Source organism: Crinia signifera, chromosome 8, assembly GCF_055691185.1.
Source record: "Crinia signifera chromosome 8, ASM5569118v1, whole genome shotgun sequence".
In the NCBI taxonomy this organism is placed as follows: domain Eukaryota; kingdom Metazoa; phylum Chordata; class Amphibia; order Anura; family Myobatrachidae; genus Crinia; species Crinia signifera.
Window position 1 is genome coordinate 22,431,174 of NC_139224.1, and position 21,923 is coordinate 22,453,096.

Consider the following 21,923-nt stretch of genomic DNA (forward strand, 5'->3'; position numbering starts at 1 on the left):
ATTTTGAAGGCAGAGAACTTGAAAACTTTTGTCCACACACTGTTCAGAGAATACTTGAAGATTTTGTTTCAGAAAGGAGGGGTGAGTCTATATTAATTTTCTAAATAAATATATATATATATATATATACAATATTTCTAAATAGCATAGTTTTAATATTTTATAATATACATAGCAAGATGTTTTGTGGTCTGTACATTATACATATTGCTTTTAAAAATACAGTATATTGTGTTATTACAATTTACAGTTCGTTAATGTTAGTCATCGCAGATTACGGTATAACGGATGTGTAACGGCTGTATAAAGTGATTTTGTTATTATAGTGTAATTTTATAAGTTGGTTATCCACAATGCGGCCAGGTATGAGCAGGCTGCTGACTACACATGTGATATGGAGTAACAATATATATATGTATATACAATATTTCTAAATAGCATAGTTTTAATATTTTATAATATACATAGCAAGATGTTTTATTTAGTGGTAGGGTGGGGGGGGGTGTTAGTCATCGCAGATTACGGTATAACGGATGTGTAACGGCTGTATAAAGTGATTTTGTTATTATAGTGTAATTTTATAAGTTGGTTATCCACAATGCGGCCAGGTATGAGCAGGCTGCTGACTACACATGTGATATGGAGTAACAATATATATATATGTATATACAATATTTCTAAATAGCATAGTTTTAATATTTTATAATATACATAGCAAGATGTTTTATTTAGTGGTAGGGTGGGGGGTGTTAGTCATCGCAGATTACGGTATAACGGATGTGTAACGGCTGTATAAAGTGATTTTGTTATTATAGTGTAATTTTATAAGCTGGTTATCCACAATGCGGCCAGGTATGAGCAGTCTGCTGACTACACATGTGATATGGAGTAACAATATATATATATGTATATACAATATTTCTAAATAGCTTCATTTTAATATTGTATCATTGTATTATACATAATGATTTTAAATAATGCGCTAGTTATTACATTTTCATGTGTAAAGCAGCACGTTATGATGCCATGTATGGTTGTCTGCTGACTAAACTTGTGATATGGAGGGATTCTGCATTAGCATTGTTGGATCACCTGTAATTAATTTTTATTGATTGTTTCATAGATGAGTTTTTTTTTTTTTTTTTGGTATTACGGCTTTGATACTTATAAATAGCTTCATTTTAATATTGTATCATTGTATTATACATAATGGTTTTAAATAATGAGCTAGTTATTACATTTTCATGTGTAAAGCCGCACGCTATGCTGCCATGTATGGCTGTCTGCTGGCTAAACATGTGATATGGTGGGATTAGTCATTAGCATTGTTGGATCCCCTGTAATTAATTTTTATAGGCCGATCTATAGAATACAATGTCAGGAGGTATTCATAGATCAGGTTTTTGTGAGAGCGTTAATAGTTTTATGTGATTTTGTGCACGCAAATTTCGTTATGGAAACTTATCGTGTTATCTTTTATTATCAACAGTGCCATCTAGTGGTTGTTGCAGAAAACACCTTTGAACTTAAGCTATCAACAAAACACCAACATGCAGGTGTGTATATGATATTTACAATAGTTTAACAATAGCTTATTGTATTGTTATTTCAACTTATTATTATTATTTATTACAGAGAAAGGAATACAAAACCATTAATGCAAATAAAATAAGTCTCAGAGACTTTCAAGATTTACCCAGCTTCCAACAGCCGTCAAATGAGCAGACAAATACATGTAAGTTTACAGATCAAAGACACATTGTTGTTGGTGGTTATAAATGTTACTCTGTTGGTGTTAATTATCAAGCGCCCTATTGGTATGAATGTTACACGTGTTGATTGTATTTTTCGTTCTACAAAATTGTTGTGTTAATTTTTATTTTATTTTTTATGTATATATTATTTTTTATTAAATTGTTAATCCCATAAATCAGTTTCAGATGTCACAAATGACGCATCTGAAGTTGGATCATATGGTTCGGATTTCACAGTCGGTCCGGATCTGACGACATTCGAAAACCCATACGCAGCATACTCTGATTTGTCCGAATCGCAAAAATGTAGGTGATCATAAGCCGTCAAAAAAAATGTGATGTATGTTAAAAAAATGTGATATATTATTATTTCCAAAAATATGTCTCTCTCTCTCTCTCTCTCTCTCTCTCTCTCACGCTATCTCGCGCGAACTCTCACGTTCTCACTCATATATATATATATATATATATATATCCTGTTATATTCATTTTTATACCGCCTGTGATATTAATGTGTTATTTGTTCTCTGTTAGTATCGCCGATTATGTCGAAATCTGATGCAGAACACATAATGGATGATCTCTGGAATTTACCATCGGCAAAACACTATAAACAGCTATACCAGACCCCGGCTATACAAGGTGAATTTTGACGATTGGCTGGTGATGTTTTTATAATGTGTTTTTGTGTTAAATGTTACATATCGTCGCAAAATCATGAATAGTGTCCACAGGAGTTGTTGTTATCATGACTTAAATGACGGTTTTTTTTTTTTTTTTTTTTTTTTTTCTCAAGTCGGCGAATGTGTCGTTAATTGATAATATATGTATTACAGATGACATAGCTAGCCGGTATGAACCTACGGTACCTAGGGCCGATACGTGTGAAGCGGGACCACCCGGATACAGAGAACCGACATCGAGTGTTGGATCAAACGCCAAACAACCCAACAGCACATTGGCTAAAGGAGCAAAAAGAACCCAGATCAGCGATCAAGCTTTCTGGTCATTGTTTAAAGGAACCATGCCGGCGCAAACCTTTGACAAATACCCGTGTATGTTTATTTATTTGGTTTCTTATATAGCACAACATTTACCACTGTTCTTTACAAATGGAAACCACAGGTATTAAACAGACTGTGTAGATGAAAACCGACAAGGAAGGTGGGGGTTGGGAGGTCTGAAGTTGTTATAAAGCGACTGTCTTTGTGGCCGCGTATGTGTAACTAAAACGGTGTGATTTTTATTACAGTAGGAACCACGCCGATGGAAACATCTGGCAAATATTCAGGTGTGTAATGTAATGTTTATTTATTTAGTTTCTTATATAGGACCGCGTTCATCATTGTTCTTTACAAATGGAAACCACAGGTGTTAAACAGACTGTGTAGATGCAAACCGACATGGATGGGGTGGGTGTTTTGGGAGGCGGGTCTGAAGGTGTTATAAAGCGGTTGTCTTAGTGTCCGCGAATGTGTAACTAAAACGTTGTTATTTTTTATTTACAGCGGATCCGCGACGATTCGCAAAAATGATAGCAGCGGCCGGGGTTGCTCAACCACTCAATGCTGAAATGGATGGGGGTGAATCAGCTAAAACGGTTATCGACCCACAACTTCAAGAAAATGTATCAAGGGCCGAGATCATGGCCACCGAGCGCGACGATTTCAAGCCAAGCAAGCGGAGAATTACAAAAAGTCGAGTCGGTCAAGAAAATAAGGCCGATTTATCAGACCTTAAAAGAAGATTGAAATATTCGGAAGGTAGGCCCGTGAGAAAAAGAATTGCATTACAAACAGTGCCAACCGTGAGTAATGTGGATTACCCGCACGCATTTACAACACCTGCAACACCTACTGAATCCGACATTGACATTGCCGGTAATACAAAGACTGTGAAGACTCGTAAAACTTTACGACTGTCAAGAGAGAGATACACGCCGCTGACGGATGATGATGTCATCGTGATTTCAGACACGCAGGAACATCATACTGCAGAAACACAAAGCGTGGTCAGTAACACGCCTGCAGATACATTATCCGCTAATGATGAGGACTTAAATGGTCAAACATTTTTTATCACCCCTAGTGAAGAGTCAGTCTCAGATACACCACAGAATGATGATGAGGCTGTAACATCTGTAGCCGGAATCCCTGATAAAGTAATGGGTGATGATTACACAAAACTGCCCAGTGTTTTTACCACGGTCGGCGAGGCAACCGCATCGGGCGGTGTGGATGCCCCGCCGACCGTGGTATCGACAGACATAGTTGATGGGGGTCAGAATGTGGAACAATTAGGACAAGATGCGGAAATACAATACTACGCGGTCATGGGGAGGATGCGTGAGCATATAGGGTACATGCGTAGAAATGTCAATACCATGTTGAACCGTATAAAAGATGAGCTTTATGGTTCAAAAAAGAAGCCAGAGATCATTAAAGAACTTGTAGAAATGTACATGAATGTAACATCAAACCATATAGCAGAGACCGTGAGGACTAGGGATTTTATTAAAGCGAACATGTATCATTTTGCAGAGATAATTGAAACGGATCCGTGACTAGGCATGGTGGGTTATGGATTGAAACGTAATTTACATGTGTGTAAAAAAGTCCCAAGAATTAAAGCAAATGTACCGTGCAAAATCTCACACTTATTTCGCCGTTCGAAAATAAAACAGGCTTTAAAATGCATATACAGACTGAGAAAGCGTAAACAACACAGGGTGCGAGACACACCCCCAACCCCGTGTGCACCGGCTGACAAATCACCGGACCAACCATTACCGGGTGACGCTGCGTCACCTGACAATGTTGAACACCCCGCAACGCCCATGCATAATGACATAGCTGGGGGTGCGCCACCCGGTAATGGTGAAGGACGGCGAGATGTGTACTTAGAAGCTGTTAACAGGTATGAGCGACACCATCCTAATTTCAGAGCTATTGAGTATCATAATCATTTTCAATTTGTTAATTTGGAAAGAGTTACATCATTTGCAGAGGGTGTTGAAGCCGTACACAACGCTATACAGGTTATGATTGATGAATTCATGGTTGGTGTTGACCCTAATGATCGTGTACAGTTAAGATTGGAGGGGGGTGGTTTACACAACGCCATCTACTCACACCGAAAGCCGCAAGAATCATTAGACGCTGTCAGTTTCTTGAATCAAATTACAAACACTCTTCAAAGTAACGCTGAATTCTTATTAGGCACGGGTTTAAGGTTTGTGATCACTGTTTTTAGAAATAGAGCGGGTGGGGCCCTAACTGGTCGCGGCCTTAGACGCATTCCATACAGCTTAATTATAGAAAGGCGCAGAAGACACCTGTATGATTTCAACAATACGCACAATTATTTGTGCTTTGCGGCATCGATCTGCAAACTTCTGGATAAAGGTAATGCCACAGACGCTGAAATACACGATCGGGCGCTTCAAATTCATAAGGATTTGAAACTATCGATCGATAAAGCAGTCAGCTTTAGCGACGTTGTTGTTTTTGAAAAACACTTAAAAACAAAAATTACAATACTATATCATAATAATCGTTCTTGGCATTACTATTCTTCAGATTCGCGCTACGGTGATACCCTGTATGTATTATATCACGATTCACACTATTATGGCCTGATTAATATCTGCGCATTTCTCGGATCGAGATTTTTCTGTTCCTTATGTAATCGAACTTATGAGCGCAAAAATAGCCACGATTGTCTTTTCTTTTGTAAGGCTTGTCACAGACAAGCGTGCGCTGATGATGGGGCTTCCGCATTAAGATGTTCGGTTTGTAGGGTGTTTTGCAGATCGCGTGAATGTTTAGAGGAGCACAAATCCTTAGCTTTAGATCGCAAAATATCCTGTCTTGAACATGTTTATTGCGACAGGTGTTGTCTCTACCGTCGCAGGTCTCATGAGTGTCAGGGGCTAAAGTGTTCTACTTGCAAGGCATATGTTGATGGGTTTGCGGATCATTTGTGTTACATACAGCCCATCAAAGCGGAAGAACCCACCACCAAATACATCTTTTTTGATTTCGAATGCATGCAGGAGACAGGTATACATATACCAAACTACTGTTACGCTCTCACATTAATGGGTGAGAAATCCTGGGAGTTTAAGGGCAAAGCTTGTATCGATGATTTTGTAAAGACGTTCATGAAACCAAAATTTGCGCATTACACATTCATAGCCCATAACGCTGGGCGGTATGATTCGTATTTTGTATTGAACAAGATCATCAAAGAACGGTATACAGTATCCCTCATCTCTAATGGCGGAAACATAATGTGTATCACAATAAAAGATCTGAAGATTAGGTTTATAGACTCTCTCAATTTTCTCCCCATGAAATTGAGCAGATTTCCAAAGGCCATGGGATTTGATGGCGTTAAAGGTCATTTCCCGCATTTTTTTAACACAGCCGATAACCAAAATTACATAGGGGGCATGCCCTCAATAGAATATTTTGGCCTACAACACATGATGCCTGAGGAGGCCGCTGATGTTACAGAGTGGTACGAAAAAAACAAACACAAGGCGTTTAATTTTCAAAAAGAATTAATACGATATTGTAAAGAGGATGTCAGAATATTGCAAAAAGGGTGCGCGGCTTTCAGATCAGCCGTTATAGCCATGACAGAACAGGAGTTTGTAATAGCGGCAGAGAAAAAAGATGTAGCCGTTAAACGTCACGTTGATCCATTCCAACTGACGACTTTAGCGTCGGTTTGTATGGCTATGTATCGTTGTAAATATTTACAGGCAAACACATTGGCTCTTGTACCGGGTGATAACTATCACAAGACCCAGAAGCGTTACTCAACACCAGCCATACAGTGGTTAATGTACATAGAACACAAAGAAGGTGTGAGTATAAGACACGCTTTACAAGGTGGTGAGAAGAAAGTCGGTAGATACAGTCTGGATGGTTACGCCGTGATTAACGGCGTGCCAACAGCTTTTGAATTCCAGGGGTGTTTTTATCACGGTTGTGACAACTGTTACAAAGCCGATGATGAAAACAATCTGACTAAAACAACCTACGGTCAACTGCGGCACAAGACACAGTTAAGGATACAATTCCTTAAACGGTGTGGATTTCAGATAAGGGAGATGTGGGGGTGTGAGTGGAAGAAAATGAGGGAGACTGATGAGGAGCTTCAGGTTTTTCTGAAAGGTTTGGAAATCCCTGAACCCTTGGATCCTCGTGATGGTCTTTATGGCGGACGCACTAACGCCATAAAACTTTATCACAAGACAGAGTGCGATGAAAAAATACACTATTTTGACTTTACTAGCCTATACCCATTTGTCAACAAGACCAAAACATATCCTATACGTCACCCACGCATCATTTATAAGGACTTTGATGATGTCACAAAGTATTTCGGTTTTGTTAAATTAAAAATTAATCCTCCGCGAGGCCTTTTCTTTCCAGTTTTACCGGTTAAAATGAATGGTAAGTTAATGTTTCCGCTGTGCCGCACATGCGCCGAATCTGGACAGTGTGAGCCGTGTGTTCATGACACAGAAAACCGCGCCCTAACCGGTACATGGTGCACAGTGGAGATAAATCTTGCTATAGAAAAGGGGTACAAAGTGTGTAAAATCTATGAGGTGTGGCATTTTGATGAGAGATCTGATGATCTGTTTTCAGGTTACATTAAAACACACCTCAGAGATAAACAGGAGGCTTCTGGTTACCCTGATTGGTGTACAGACTCTGTGAAACAACAAGAGTACATAGACGCGTAGCAAAAAAATGAGGGCATAGCTTTAAGACACGAACACATAAATGTCAACCCCGCCAAAAGACAAATTTCTAAATTGTTTTTAAACTCATTATGGGGTAAATTTGGTCAACGTAGCAACATGCCCAATACTTGTCTAGTGACTGATCCTGATAAGCTTTTTGAATATGCCTTTCAACCACACTATGAGGTGTCTGCTTTAGACTTCATAGACTCAGAAACTGTTATGGTCAACTGGAAATACGCCAAAGACCATTATACCAGGTCTTCAACAACAAATATATTTATAGCAGCATTTACCACAGCGCACGCCCGCGTCGAGTTGTACAACCTATTGGATAGATTACAAGATAGATGTCTGTATCACGATACAGATTCTGTAATTTTTGTCAGCAGGCCCGGTGACTGGAATCCGCCATTAGGCGATTATCTAGGGGAGTTGACCAGCGAACTACCATCTGGTACGCATATAACAGAGTTTGTTTCAGCCGGCCCCAAGTCATACGGCTATAGACTAAGCAACGGCAAGACGAGCCTCAAGGTCAAAGGTATAACGTTGAATGTTTGTAATGAGCAGCACGTTAACTTTGACAGTCTGAAAGAACTGGTCTTAGATTATCCTTTAAACCCCAAAGGCGAGGATCAGAAAAAAATTGTGACCAGGCAGCCCGGTATAGTACGTGTGAAAAAGTACTGGCAGATTGAAACCCGTATGCTGCAGAAAACGCAAAAGTGCGTTTACACTAAACGTAACCTCACGGATAATTTTACAACCCTACCATTTGGTTATTAAGATGGATATCCGTTTTCAACACCCCTTCTCCTGTATTTTAGCCGGACCCTCCAATTCGGGGAAAAGTTATTTTGTGAAAACGCTAATACAACACGCATCCACACATATGACGCATGTACCTGATAATATTGTTTGGTTTTACACCTGTTGGCAACCGATATATGACCAACTTCTGAGTGCTCACCCTGGTATGCGTTTTATAGAGGGGTTGCCCGAGTCATTTAGCGACGACCAGCTTTTTCCCCCTGATAAGATTAATTTAACGGTGATAGATGACTTGATGGATGCAGCGAGTAATAATTCTGAGGTTGAGAAAGCGTTCACAAAGTATGTGCACCATCGTAATCTCAGTGTCATGTACCTTGTGCAAAACATATTTTGTCAAGGTAGAAAGAGCAGGACTATACATTTAAACACAAAATATATGGTCCTGTTTAAAAACCCCAGGGATAAAATGCAGGTTAGCATTCTGGCTAGACAAATGTACCCATCAAAATATCGTTTTTTTCTTGAAGCCTATGAGTCCGCTACGGAGCCTCCATACGGTTATTTACTGGTTGATTTAAGAAACAATGCCCTTGATGATTATCGTTTACGAAGCGGTTTATTCCCCCCCCGACACACCAGTAGCTTATGTTGTTAAGAAGCGGGGTTCTAAATAGCTATAACCGCGCATCCTATAGTCATTCATTACCACTTCTAACAGCTGTGAACATGTCGACCAGGATAAGGCGTAATTGGGCCCTTTTAAAAACCCTCATTAAAGCCAAACCGGCCCAAAGAAACGCTATATTATCCAACGCTTCAAACGATTTGGTGACAGCCATATGTGAGATTGCTCTCAATACGCTTAAAGGTAAAATACCCCTGTCACAGCGCCAGTTGAACTACCTTAAAAAGAAGAGGTCCCTTATAAAATCGCTTTGTAATAAGAAATGCGCCATTGGGAAAAAGAAGAGGTTGGTGAAACAGTCGGGTGGGTTTATCGGATCGTTGCTAGGATTTGCCATTCCATTAATTACCGGACTACTGTCTAACCGGTGATGGAATACGCTGAGAAAATGTATCTGGTCCCCCAGCAACAGATAGACCGTTTAAACAACAAACCAAACAGCGATGATATACGCAAAACAGCCACGCAAGGCCTAGATGCTGAGATCATAAGTATACTACATAATAATGCTTTATCAGAGTATGAAAAGGCAAAACGCTACACAGCTGTGTTACAGAGATACCTGGTGTTGAGTAAACAAACTGATAGAGAAATGTCAACTTTAACGCTTTTATCACCCGGTGCAAATGCTGTTGAGGATACAACTAACCCTACACAAGACGACGCTACCGACGCTGTTTACCACGATGTCTTGAACAGTGTTAATGCGCGGTATAAAAAGAACTGTGAAATACTAATGAGTAAAATGGTTCGCTCTAAAGACATTGCGAATTGGGACCGCAAGGGTGTGTTTATGTATAAAGGCGTCACAGTGCCAGGATCCAATGTGTTAGACTTGATAAGGGGTATCACGCAAAATCACAGCGTGACGAGTCATAAAATGCCTAACGGATGGATTGAATTTATGCGCGCTATGGCTGAGTTGAATATCCCGTCCACTGTAGTTGGTAATGCATCAAACAGATTACAGTTAGATCGCTTAAAAGCTGAAATCTACGATGATGAAATTGGCAATGTAAATATAGCCTCCCCAATACACAACATTAAAAAAAGTCGTATAAATGCTTTAAATTCCCCCGGGTTAACAACGCCCCACGGATACTTACTACCGAGGAAAAGATCCGTAAATCTGTTTCAGGATTCGCAGTGGTTGAACCTTTAACATATAACTAATTTATAATGTTTTTATACGATGTATTTTTGTGCGTTTAATTTGTACGATGACGTTTAATTTGTAATGTATCATGTATTTAGTGTATTGTTTTAACTGTAAAGTTTATCGTGTTATTCGTGATTATTTTGCTGTAAATACATTTTGTCTGTACCAATAAAATATGGTTATGATTTATAAAATGCTGTTTTGTTCTTTGATTCTAACCAGTTTGTCTGCAAAAATATGCAATCACACGATATAAAGTTCAATAAGCAAGATTTTTTAATAGAAAGTAACCATAAGCATTTCAATCACAACATTAGTTACAAGTTACACAAACAATTTTGTATTACACATTATTTTTATCAAACACATGTTGGTTACTGGTGACACAGGACTGTATACAGTTACCCGTATATCGACTCAAACAATGACTTCTAGGGAGACGTCTTACAAAGTTTGATACATAGCGATCATTACGTTTTGTATCAAAACTAAAACGGACCAACACATCTGTATATTTGTAATTTTTACACATGAAAAATATAAAGTATATACAATATTGCCCACAAACGGTACTGTTAAAACCTTGCAACTGCTTATTTTGGTGGTAAATTCTTTTTGAATTTGAGTTTAAAAAATTTATTATGGCCTTTGGGAATAGGGGATTGTCAGGTTCTAAACCGTAAGAGTCCAAAAAGTAACACTCGCGCTGGTTGTTAAAATAAACGGCCAACCAATGCTCCCCCGGTTGGGCGCTGGTGTGTGTGTTGATTACAAACGCGCAGGGGTATTGCGATAGTTTACCGCTCGGAAGCATATCACACGGGTAGGTCCCTTTAAAAAACAGGCGCGTCACCGGATTAGCGTACAGTATACAATTTATCTGTAATGTGTTCATATCGCTGATGGGGTGATGAATATTGGTAAATATACGATAAATATAAAAATTATTTATTTCATTTATAGATAATCATACAGCACATCGCGCCGCTGGTTGATCTCGATGATATTATCAAATAATGCGTATATTATTATGTTGACTGTCCGGTCTAGTGCTCCTGCAAACCGGAATTCAGCTCGTAGATTTCCGGTTCTGATTAGAGACAGATGCTCCGCGCATTCCTGTTCAGGCGACAGATCAAAAGCAAATAGTGTGTAGCCGTTGAGGTACTCTTCACGGTCAATTAGTATACCCGAATCTGATTTCTGCTTATTTGTGATCTGAATGAGCGACATATACTCGCGAACCGCGTTACCGTGTTCAAAGTCTGGTTGAAATGGTTTGGCCGGATGCGGTGTTCCATCCAGGTATAGGGATGCGAAGTTTACATTTTTATGTTCAAACCGTAGAGGGTTTTTGTCATAGGCTCCTGAAAACGCTTCATTATCTACAAAAGCGGCTATAACTGTTTTTGGTACCTGGCCTAAAAACAGGTTTTCTAAATTAAATACGCGGCTCCCCGTCGGTATACTATAGATCTTCATGCCCACTCTATCGATCGCGTATTTGGCGTTGGTGGCCAGTAAGGCCTGGGCGTGTCCAATCCGGACTGCGGGTGAGACCTGAACTCTTTTCACAAACAGGGACGCTGCAACAATCTGAATTTTAAAGGCCTCCGCTTCAGCAGACATTAAGCAGAAAGCATCTTTGTTTCTGATGAGTTTTATCTTCAAGTCCACGGCGTTCAATATTAGTTTATGTTGATGAAAAAGGTCACAGTGTAGCGGCCCCAATAATTCAACCGTTCGACTTTGTGCCGTTGTTCTTGCCCTTTTTATAAACCCTGTGTTTACACCATCCAGGGCTCTTGTGTTGTGTTCTCCAGCCACATCTTTGTAGAATAATCCAGTTGTGTGTTTTGTGGATAACGCATCTGAGCTATAATTCAGTATGGTCTCTATGTAGGCCCTATAAGCGTAAAGATTATTGGACTGCGATATTAGCCTATCGCCCAAAGTGACATCAACCTGACTAAATAAAGTTGCTATGGGGTAATTAATAAGAGCGACCTTGGCGTCTTGAGGTATAGCCGTGTTATCAGGCCGTACGATCTTGCAGGTCACGTACAGCAACGTGTTGTTCAGATCGTAGTAGTGTTCACCGCTGGCCGCTATGTAGAATTCAAGCGGCGCGGTCTCGGATAATGCCGCCAAAGGTTGAACTTCGACGTAGAGGCTTTTCTCTACGCTGGTCTGCGTCGGTGGTACGTCAAAAAGGTCAAGTTCAGATTTTGCGCATTCCATGGATTCATTGTGTATGAAAGACATGCTTAAAAAATATCACCGACCCTTCGCTTCGGTTTCCTTTTTTTAATTAAGCCGCGTCTGCTCCGTTTTTTGTTTAAAAGGGGTCTGCACCATGTCGGAAGTCGTATTGCCCGCTTCCGTTTATTTTTAGCCGCCCCTTTCCTGGCATAGATTAAACCTGATCCATCTTGCTTCGCTTGATTTGCGTCGTGTATTTTGCTCACAACAGCCGCTGTGGCTTGTCCGATGACGTCTTTCGCGATGTTGCGTGCTGCATTCTTCACGTGGGGCTTTGCTATCGCCAGCCCTCTTCGGAAAAGCGGTACCGCTTTTCTGAACAGGCTTCGAAAAATTCCACCTAAACCGCACCCGTACATATACGCGCTGCCGTGAAAACCGGGTAATCCATTACCGGCCTGTGTTTTATAATATTGCGCGTAGAGCCCCGGGTCACCATAATTTTTAACGGCCACCATTGTCTTTAATAAAATTCGGATTTGCGGCGTCTGAAATGTAGTTTCACGTTCGCTTTCCCAAACTTGAATGACATGTTTTCGTTCTGATCATTCTTTATCTCTATGGCTATAGTGTCAAAATGCGTCTTGCACAACGGAACATAATCGGGCTTCTCATACCGTATAGTGACCATCTCGTTGTTACGGCCCTTTATTTCAACGGTGCGCAACAACGGAACATAACTATCACCGACCCTCTGATGTTCGATAATATCTGTGTACACGAAGAGCGTATATTGCCCGCCGTTGATGTCGGCGCACGGTTTTAAAAACTTAGTTTTCGGGTATAACCCCAGTATTCTCGACAATTTAGGACCGGCTGTGATGTTGTACATCGCCTTGTTGTCGATGATTATCTCTCGTTCAAGCGGATCGTACAATAGTTTTAAACCATCCAGTTTATGTCGGTCAATTTCAGCGTTGAAAGAAAACAGTAACGCCCCGATGGTTTCATAAAACCCCGGTTTAACGCAAACCCTCGTTGCTGTACCGCTCGTCCCATCCCACTTTGTTATTTTCAACACACAATCACGCACATCGATTGTATTCCAGGTGTGTGGGTATTGTATTTCTGTAAGAGCTACTTCCCAATCTCCACTTAAGTCTATAGGCCTTGCTAACTTTGTGGTATAGTCAGAAATCTTATTTTGTGGAAATGTATCGGCTGAGGCGTTACTCGGCAATGTTATGTAGAAGGGTTTGTCATCCATCTTCCTCTTTGTTTATATATCTTTTATCTCCGATGCAGCGACCCAACTGTTAAATTTTGTGGGGTATCCACGCCACTTGACTAATACGTGTTTCCTCCCTCTAACCGTCTTATTTTTTAAAATCTTCTCCACTTTGTAAATCCTATTATAGTTTTTCGGTATACTTTGAAGTTCTTCGGGGTAAAAACTACCCGTTATAGCCTCCCCGTAGAGATCCTCCAACGTGTAAAGCGGCTTAAGTCCTTTAGTGTTCACGCCGCGTATTACAAATATTTCCTCAGAAAAACTCTGTTCGTAACCTTTCTGAAATATATCCTTATATTTTGAGATACGAACGTGGTCCCCGACCGCTAAACAAGCCTTTGTTTTCTTACTTCTAAAGTAATCGCCATATATCGTCTTGAAGACATCCAGCGCATTAGAGCCATCCACCTCATTCGGCGCCCGCTTAATCGTTCTATGGTATGTGTTATTATAACTGGTAATGAACGCTTGTAAAACGTCTATATATCGGTATGTATTATTCGCCGTGAAATATCGCCACATTCGTGTTTTTAAAGTCCTATTGAAGCGTTCTATAACGGCTGCTTTCACATCATTATTGGTTGTGAAATGTTGTATACCGTATTTTTCTAACAACTTTTTTAGGACTTTGTTTAGAAACTCTTTACCATTATCGGTTTGTAGTTTCCGCGGTACGTCCCCCTGTTGGAATAATTTTTCAAAAGCCTTAGCGACAGTCGTCGCGCTCTTAGCAGTCAGACTTTCAGCCCAGGCCCTCTTACTGAATATATCGATGACGGTTAGTATATATTTTACGCCGTCGTTGTGCTTTGCCAGATCTATGAGTGATACCAAATCACATTGCCACTGTTGATTTATATCCGATACGCATATCATATTCCTTTTATAGTTTTTTCTAGCCGGTTTGTGCAATGTGTACGCGTCTTGCTCTTGTAACCATTTTCTCACATCGGATCTTTTAAATTTATTTTTCAAAGCTTTATAATATTTATCAAAGCCGCAAAAACTCCCCGGCTTTAATACGTTATAATACCTGGCTTTCAGCCGGCTGTTTTGATGATCGGCGTTGCGCGACATCCTACACAAATCAAATTTGATATAAAACAAGATCTACATTTCTACGAATTATATATCTGTTGTATACCATATTTTTCTAACAACTTTTTTAGCATTATGTTTAGAAATTCTTCCAGCTGGTTAAGATAACATTAAGCGAGCTTTATATATGTGTTATTTCACATAGTCAATATCAGTGTATGAAGTTACAGCCTCAAACCAATTATATTTTAATACGGGGGTTAATATTATTTATACCACTTTGATATCAAACGTGATACGATCATATCAAGTTTGATATCAAATTGTATAAATGGGGGCGTGGACAACCTGTATAAAAGGGGCGTGGACCTGTCAAAACCAATTAGTTTGAAGAAAAAGTGTGCCTTATCTACTTGCGTGAAATAATGCTGACCCTTGTCTACCTCCAGCTCCTTTTTGGGCTTCTGGAGGCCCGCCTTTAATTTTTTATTTATCCCCCCCCTTTTTTTTTTGTATAAATTAAAAGTTGGATTACAGTTCGAAATTGCCTTTGTTTTTAATAATAAATATGTTAGAGGGCGTGTAAGGGTAGGTACATACAGATGTGTACTGTAAGTTATACTTGTAATTTGAGGTGAGGGGTAATGATTGATGTGTGAATGTGTGTGTTTTTGAGTAAAATAACACATAGTGAAAATGCATGAATGTTTAATGTTGTTCGATTAAAACATCACACATAACATCAGGGTAGGTATACATGTTACACATTTTGGACAAAGTAATTACGTACATAATTTAGTACATATACAGAAACACCAACATAACTTGATTTAAAAGTAACAGCAATATGGGGACACATAGATAGTGATTAAAATGCCACATTAGAACATAACAAATATACATGTAATGAGGGTTCAAATGTAGTTTTATTAGGTCTTTATTAAGGTAGACAATTGAGTTAATAGAAAACAATAAGTGAATAACAAATAGATTAATTAATCAATTGTCAGATTAGTAGTTGAGAGGCAAGATTTGCAGGTCCATATATGTGAAGGGTATGCCAGCGTGCACGGACGTACGCTCACTCTCACGAGCGGTGACATAAGCTGAGTTTTCCATTGAAAACAATAGGGACCCGTCCGTGCAAACTGGCGTACGCTCAGATCTCCGCAAGAAGTCGGTGGGGAGACGGAGGAAAGACGGCCGTACACGGCGCCGTACGCTCAGTTGTACGCCTGTTGTCGGAGTGCAAGGGCTGGCCCGTCCGCGTACGTTGCCGTACGCTCATTTGTACGCCACTCCCCTTCTACGTTATTTCTGCCCGTACGTAAGCGGCTGATTTGTGGGTGGACTTAACCCTAACGGCCGCGTACGGCTAGCGTGCGGTAATGGCGAACGTACGCACGTTTGGCCGCTCCGAGCAGAATAATGCCCATGGTTCCCAAGCCGCCCTCCGATACCCCAGGCAAAACTCTCAAAGGATATATATGGCGCTTGAAAAAGGAGGAAGGTGTTTAAGATGTCAATACTGCCAAGACTAATGTATCTCTTCCGTGCGATTCCTTATCAAGTCCCACAGAAAACCATTAATCAAATTCACTCAATAATCTTGAAATATATTTGGAAGAAAAAACCTCCCAGCATAGCATACAAGAGCTTAACTAGTTTGCAGAGACATGGGGGCCTGGAAGTCCCGGATCTAAGGAAATCCCAACAAGCCTGCTTAGTGGCCCAAATAAATGACTGGTCTCCAGGGCCGGTGCAAGGTTTCTCAGCACCCTAGGCAAAACATCAACCTACTCCCCCCCCCCCCCCCCCCCCCAACACACACACACAAGTTTTTTTTAGATCATGTGGTCATCCTATCCCCGTGACCACCCCCCCCCCCCCACACCCTCCCCTTTGCCACCCACAACAGAGTACAAGGAGGAGGGGGGAGAAATGTAGGAAGTATGACTCAAGGGAAAGTATAGAGGTGAGGTCTTAGAAGTTCCACAGCCACCACCTGCATTAAGTACCTCATAGACATCCTTGATTTTTTGATTTGTAGACTTGGTGGCACCCCCCAGATCCTGGCGCCCTAGGCAGCTGCCTAAAGCTGCCTAGTGATAGAGCCGGCCCTGCTGGTCTCTACCTAAAGGCACTTATATTTGCAGAAGAATAACAATGCACAATATAGCTAGTAAGCAGCATATTTAACCACTTGCTTGGCGTAGTGGTGTTGTTTGTGACCACACCAGGCTGTGTGTTAACGGACCAGTCACAAACGCAGAGTGGGCAGCTGTTGAAAGTTAATCTGCAAGCAGACACCAATCACAGAAGGGACCTCCTGGCCCCTCTAAATTCCTGAACTCTCCCCAAGTGTCTACATGCTGTTGATCACTGCTGATTCATCATTACAGCAGGACACAGAGGAGCTGCCCTGGAAAAATAACCTCCCCTCAGCCGCCTAGTGTCTACCTGGCTACTGTTTAGATGAGCAGCCACTGGGGAAATCAAGTCATCATGGACACGATGAGTTTGATATTGATGGTTGCGATTTTCTGATGTTTGTAAGAAAAAAACTATATATTTTACAAATGTTAAAAAAACAATATATTTTAATAAAATCATTTAGGATAGGTTTTATATATATGTTTATCTATATGTTCTCAGCCTAATTCATTTGTAAGAGAACCTGTCAATTTCGGAGCAGTTCTTGGAAAAAACTTGGCAGGTAAGTGTCTAACAAGCAGCGAGTGTGGATCATTAGGACAACTACTATTGGTTGACAGACAGAAGGTCGACACATGCAAAAAAAAGGTTGACACTGGAAAAGGTTGACATGAGTTTTTCATGTATTTGGTTGTCTATGTCAGCAGACGTTGTCATGAACACCGTATGAGTGTACCACGTCCTCTCCCATGGCTCACTGCGCTCTCCATGCTTTATAATCTCCATCTATGCCCACTGGGATGTCCATGTTGACCATTTACATGTCAACCTTTTGCTTTTGCCTAATGCTTGTCAACCTTTTTCATGTTTTGACCAATACTGGTCAACCTATTGACTATCGACCTACTGTATACACTGTCGAGCTAATGACCGCGTACCCAAGTAACCTGGATGGCATCTTACCATTCATAAATGCAGATGGCAGGAAGAGAGAGATAGGCACTGTAGCTCTGTACTCTGCCCCCAAATAATCATCTTCTCACAAATACAAAACAATTCCAATTTTATGAAGGTACCGTTGTGCCAAGGACTGTCCTCACCAAGGACAGGGATGTTCTGGATCTACCATCTTCAGTATCACCTCGGTTTCTCAGCTGTCATTGTTGTGATCTTCTTTGTTTCCCTTTGGTGATCTTTATGCACTCCTTTATGGCAGCTACCATTGCAAATGTTGGAAGAAAAGTCCTGGCTTTGAGTCAAGCAGCAGCTATGCTGACCTGGTCCATGACATAGAAATACCCATGCAGCAAGAGAGATAAAGCTTTCTCCAGAAACAGATAAATGGTGAAAGACGTTCATGTTTGCCACCAGCTGTCTTTAACTTACGTAAGTGGTTGGTTCAATTTTCATATCCATCTTAATTGAACTGTACAACACCACCGGTAATAATGCTAGTTCCCATTGGCAGTCTCCTAATTGGTGTCTGATGATAGCTATGCCCTACTAGAGCTAACCACAAGCTATCATTGTTAATCAGAAATGAGAAGAAAAAGTAATGACCCCAAACTACTTCTACGCCTTCACCTTAAAACATGCATATACAGAAAAAAATGGAAAAGAAGCATAGAACAGCATCCATAGCGTAATACATTTTTAATACCACATCATAAAAGCAAACAATGTAGGGAAAAGAACCCATAAAATACAATAAAGAGCAAATTACCAAATCCTATTGAGAACTATGTCATAGAACACGTTCTCAACTGAGCATATACGCTGACAAGTGCGAAGATCCACATCAGATGTAAATGCGGAAGGTGGCTTGTAATTACCAAGTAGCGTGGATGGATTAGTTCTCAAACAGGCACATGAATATACAGGCAAAACGCCAGTCCCAGGACTCCTGCAGCAAAGATCGCAGTCTGGCTCCTCCCGTCCCCAAAGGATGTAGTGGTCTTCACGCAGTCAAAGAAAAAATGTCCGACGCGTTTCGACCACGTCCGTGGTCTTTTTCAAGGCAGTAATGAGTGTCCACAGATACCCCTGAAGGGCAATGTATAGTCCCGCACATAATCCGTAACATTAAACAGCTGTATTTCCTCTCCCGTTCGAACAGCAATGATTTGGCACCCCGTGGGTCCGTCCAATGGCAGTTTGTTCCTGAATAAGGACGTCATAAAAGGGAAAACTTTGCCCATACTAAACATGGTTGACGCTGAACTTCCGGTCCTCCGTATTGTTGTGGAAGTATTCGGGCGAGATGACGCCCGCGTGATCCGGTCACGTGATTGCCTTACGCCTCTGGGAATATAGTGTATTCCTACAGTAACCTTCTATTACATACTTTTGGAAATAGCGTCCTGGGGGTGGAACTTATAATAGAACATGAATAAGTTCAAATTTATCTTAAAACAATCATTATTCTACAAAGGGGGTAACATTATTATAAATGTACATCATTGGTTAAAACTTTTTCTTAGAAAACAGCATAAAAAGGAATGACATAAAAAAGGAAAGAGAAAGAGTGGAAAGAGTAATAAATTACAAAAAAAATTTTAACTCAAAATCAGAGTTAAAACCGCCAGGTGCTAGGGTGCCGTATTCATAAATTATTTCCATTTCTTTTTTTGCTAGCATTGATGCTATTTCTTTATGCCTCATATAATTTTTAATGAGTTTAATGCCTGCAAAACTTTTGATCGATCGGGCAGAACAATTATGTTTAAGTCTAAAATGGTTGGACAATGTATGGGTCTCAAGACCCTTCTTGATATTCCTTAGGTGCTCCCCCAGACGCACTTTAAGGAGTCTAGAGGTGCGACCTCTGTACACTAGGTCACACGTACATTTTAACATGTATATAATATTTTTTGTGTGACACGTTATGAAATCTCTCATAACTAATTCTTTCTCATTAATGATAACTTTCTCTATTTTGCTCCTTCCCCTTCTATTCCTCGGCATCCCAGACACAGGCCGCACCGATGAAAGCCCTTTGTTCTAATGGCGCCCTCTCTCTGTATTGGAAGAAAAGCGCTCTTCACCAAATTATCTTTTAAATTACGGGCTTTTCTATATATAAATGTTGGTTTCTCCAGGAGCACTGCTTTAAGTATCGGATCCTTTTTAAGGACCTTCCAATGTTTGTGGAAGGATTTTTCAATTTCTTTATATTGCACAGTGTATCCTGTGACAAAAGCCCAATCATATTTATTCTCACAAACCCCTTCTTTTGGTTTCTTTAATAGTAGGGTCTGTCTATACATTGTCCCTACCTGTAGTGCTGCTTTTTCTATTTCTTTTTTGTATCCGCATTATGAAAATTTAGTTGTTAAACAAACTGCTTGTTGTTGATATGTGTCCTCATCTGTATAGTTTCTTTGATGCGTTTTAATTGGCCGCTCGGAATCGAGTTGAGCCAGTTATTTAATAATTATATACGTTCCTGAATCAGTGGGCTTCGAAAAAATCTTAGTATGCAGTTTGTTATCTTGGGAAAAGATGGTTAAGTCCAGAAAATCTATACTTGTAGTGCTAATATTAGCAGAAAACTCAATATTCCATTTGTTATCATTTAATTTGATGCAAAAGGTGTCCAATGAGTCTCTGTCATCATGCCAGATAAAAAGCATGTTGTCTATACCAGGATACCAGGTTCGCCCCATGTCGTTCTTTTGGCCAAATATATTCCAACTCCCAACTGCCCATGAATATATTGGCATAACTAGGGGCGAACCTGGTACCCATCGCGGTGCCGGTGCATTGTACATAAAATGTATTGTTAAACAAAAAGTAATTGTTAGACAGGATAAAGCGTACTCCTTCTTTAATGAATTCCTGTGCTTGTGGTTCTATATCGCTTTTACCTAAAAAAATCAATCACTGACTTGACTCCCCTTTCGTGGTCAATAATAGTGTATAGTGATTTCACATCCGCAGTCACGAGGAACATCCCATCCTCCCACTGGACCGTGGGTAGGAACTTGAGGACATCCCCCTTGTCCTGCAGATGTGAATCATTCAACAGCACTAAGGGTTTGAGGAAATGGTCGATGAACTCGGACAAATTGGACGTCACTGCGTTAATCCCGGAGACAATTGGACGGCCTGGGGGATTTTGGGCTTCCTTATGGACCTTCGGTAGTAAATATATCACTGGGATCATAACTTCCATATTGGTTAAAAATGTATCTTCATTTTCCCCCAGAGTTCCATTTGACGAATATATTTTTTAACATCAGGATCCTATTGGAAGGGTCAGTTCTTCATTTTTGATAGGTTAAAGAATCTTCCAAATGATTTTTTACAGGTCTCATACCATTGGCGATCCATTAGGACCACCCCCCCACACACACACACCTTTGTCGGTGGGTTTTATAATTAGATCCAAGTTCTTTTTAAGACCTTCTGGCACTTTTCGTTCTTTAAAACTTAAATTGCATTTATATCCATTAGTGTTCAAATCTTTTAGGTCATCTTGTACCAATGAGCTGAATGTATCGATAAAACTTCCCTTTACATGGGAGGGGGAAAAAAAAGATTTTGGTTTAAAAGACGTGAGTGTGGGGGTTTCTATACTATCCAGATCTGTAGTTGTTTCTTTCATCATATAAAAATTCTTGATACATAATTTCCTCACATATTTGTTGATGTCCACAAACGTGGAGAATTTATTAACCAGAATGGAGGGTGAATATTTAAGGCCTCTCCTTAATACTTTCTCTTCATATATATTCAACTTATATGAACTAATATTGAAGATTTTGAACCCTCTCTCCTTTCTAACTGAAATGATGCATTTTCTGCAACCGGAGCACTATTCCTTTCTGGTCTATTGTGTTTTTTCTTCGTTTTGTTGGTTTCTTTGTTTTAGTGGGTCTTTTTCCTCTTTTTCCTCTATGTGTTCTTTTTAAAGGTTTCATTGTTTCTAATTGTACCTCCTTTCTTTGTGTCGGAAGTGAGGTCTCCCTCTCTCTAAAAAAAGTGTGTCTGCATTCTCTGTCTGTAGTGGAGAGAATCTATTTATATTCCTAGGGCGCCATTCTCTATCTCAAATGGCATCTCTATTTGATATGAATCTAGTGGTATGTTGTCGATCATCT

General features: G+C 40.2%; 1 protein-coding gene across 1 annotated transcript in view; it reads left to right on the forward strand.

The window, feature by feature from the left end:
• Window positions 1–1,166: 1,166 nt before the first annotated feature.
• Window positions 1,167–21,923, forward strand: part of LOC146027210 (uncharacterized) — a 42,151-nt gene continuing 21,394 nt past the window's right edge. The window contains exons 1-5 of the mRNA XM_083158166.1: window positions 1,167–1,556; window positions 1,636–1,735; window positions 1,935–2,060; window positions 2,289–2,396; window positions 2,591–2,679. Of these exons, the coding sequence (XP_083014292.1) occupies window positions 1,551–1,556; window positions 1,636–1,735; window positions 1,935–2,060; window positions 2,289–2,396; window positions 2,591–2,679 (429 nt within the window). The 5' untranslated portion in view covers window positions 1,167–1,550. The remainder of the gene's footprint in view (window positions 1,557–1,635; window positions 1,736–1,934; window positions 2,061–2,288; window positions 2,397–2,590; window positions 2,680–21,923) is intronic.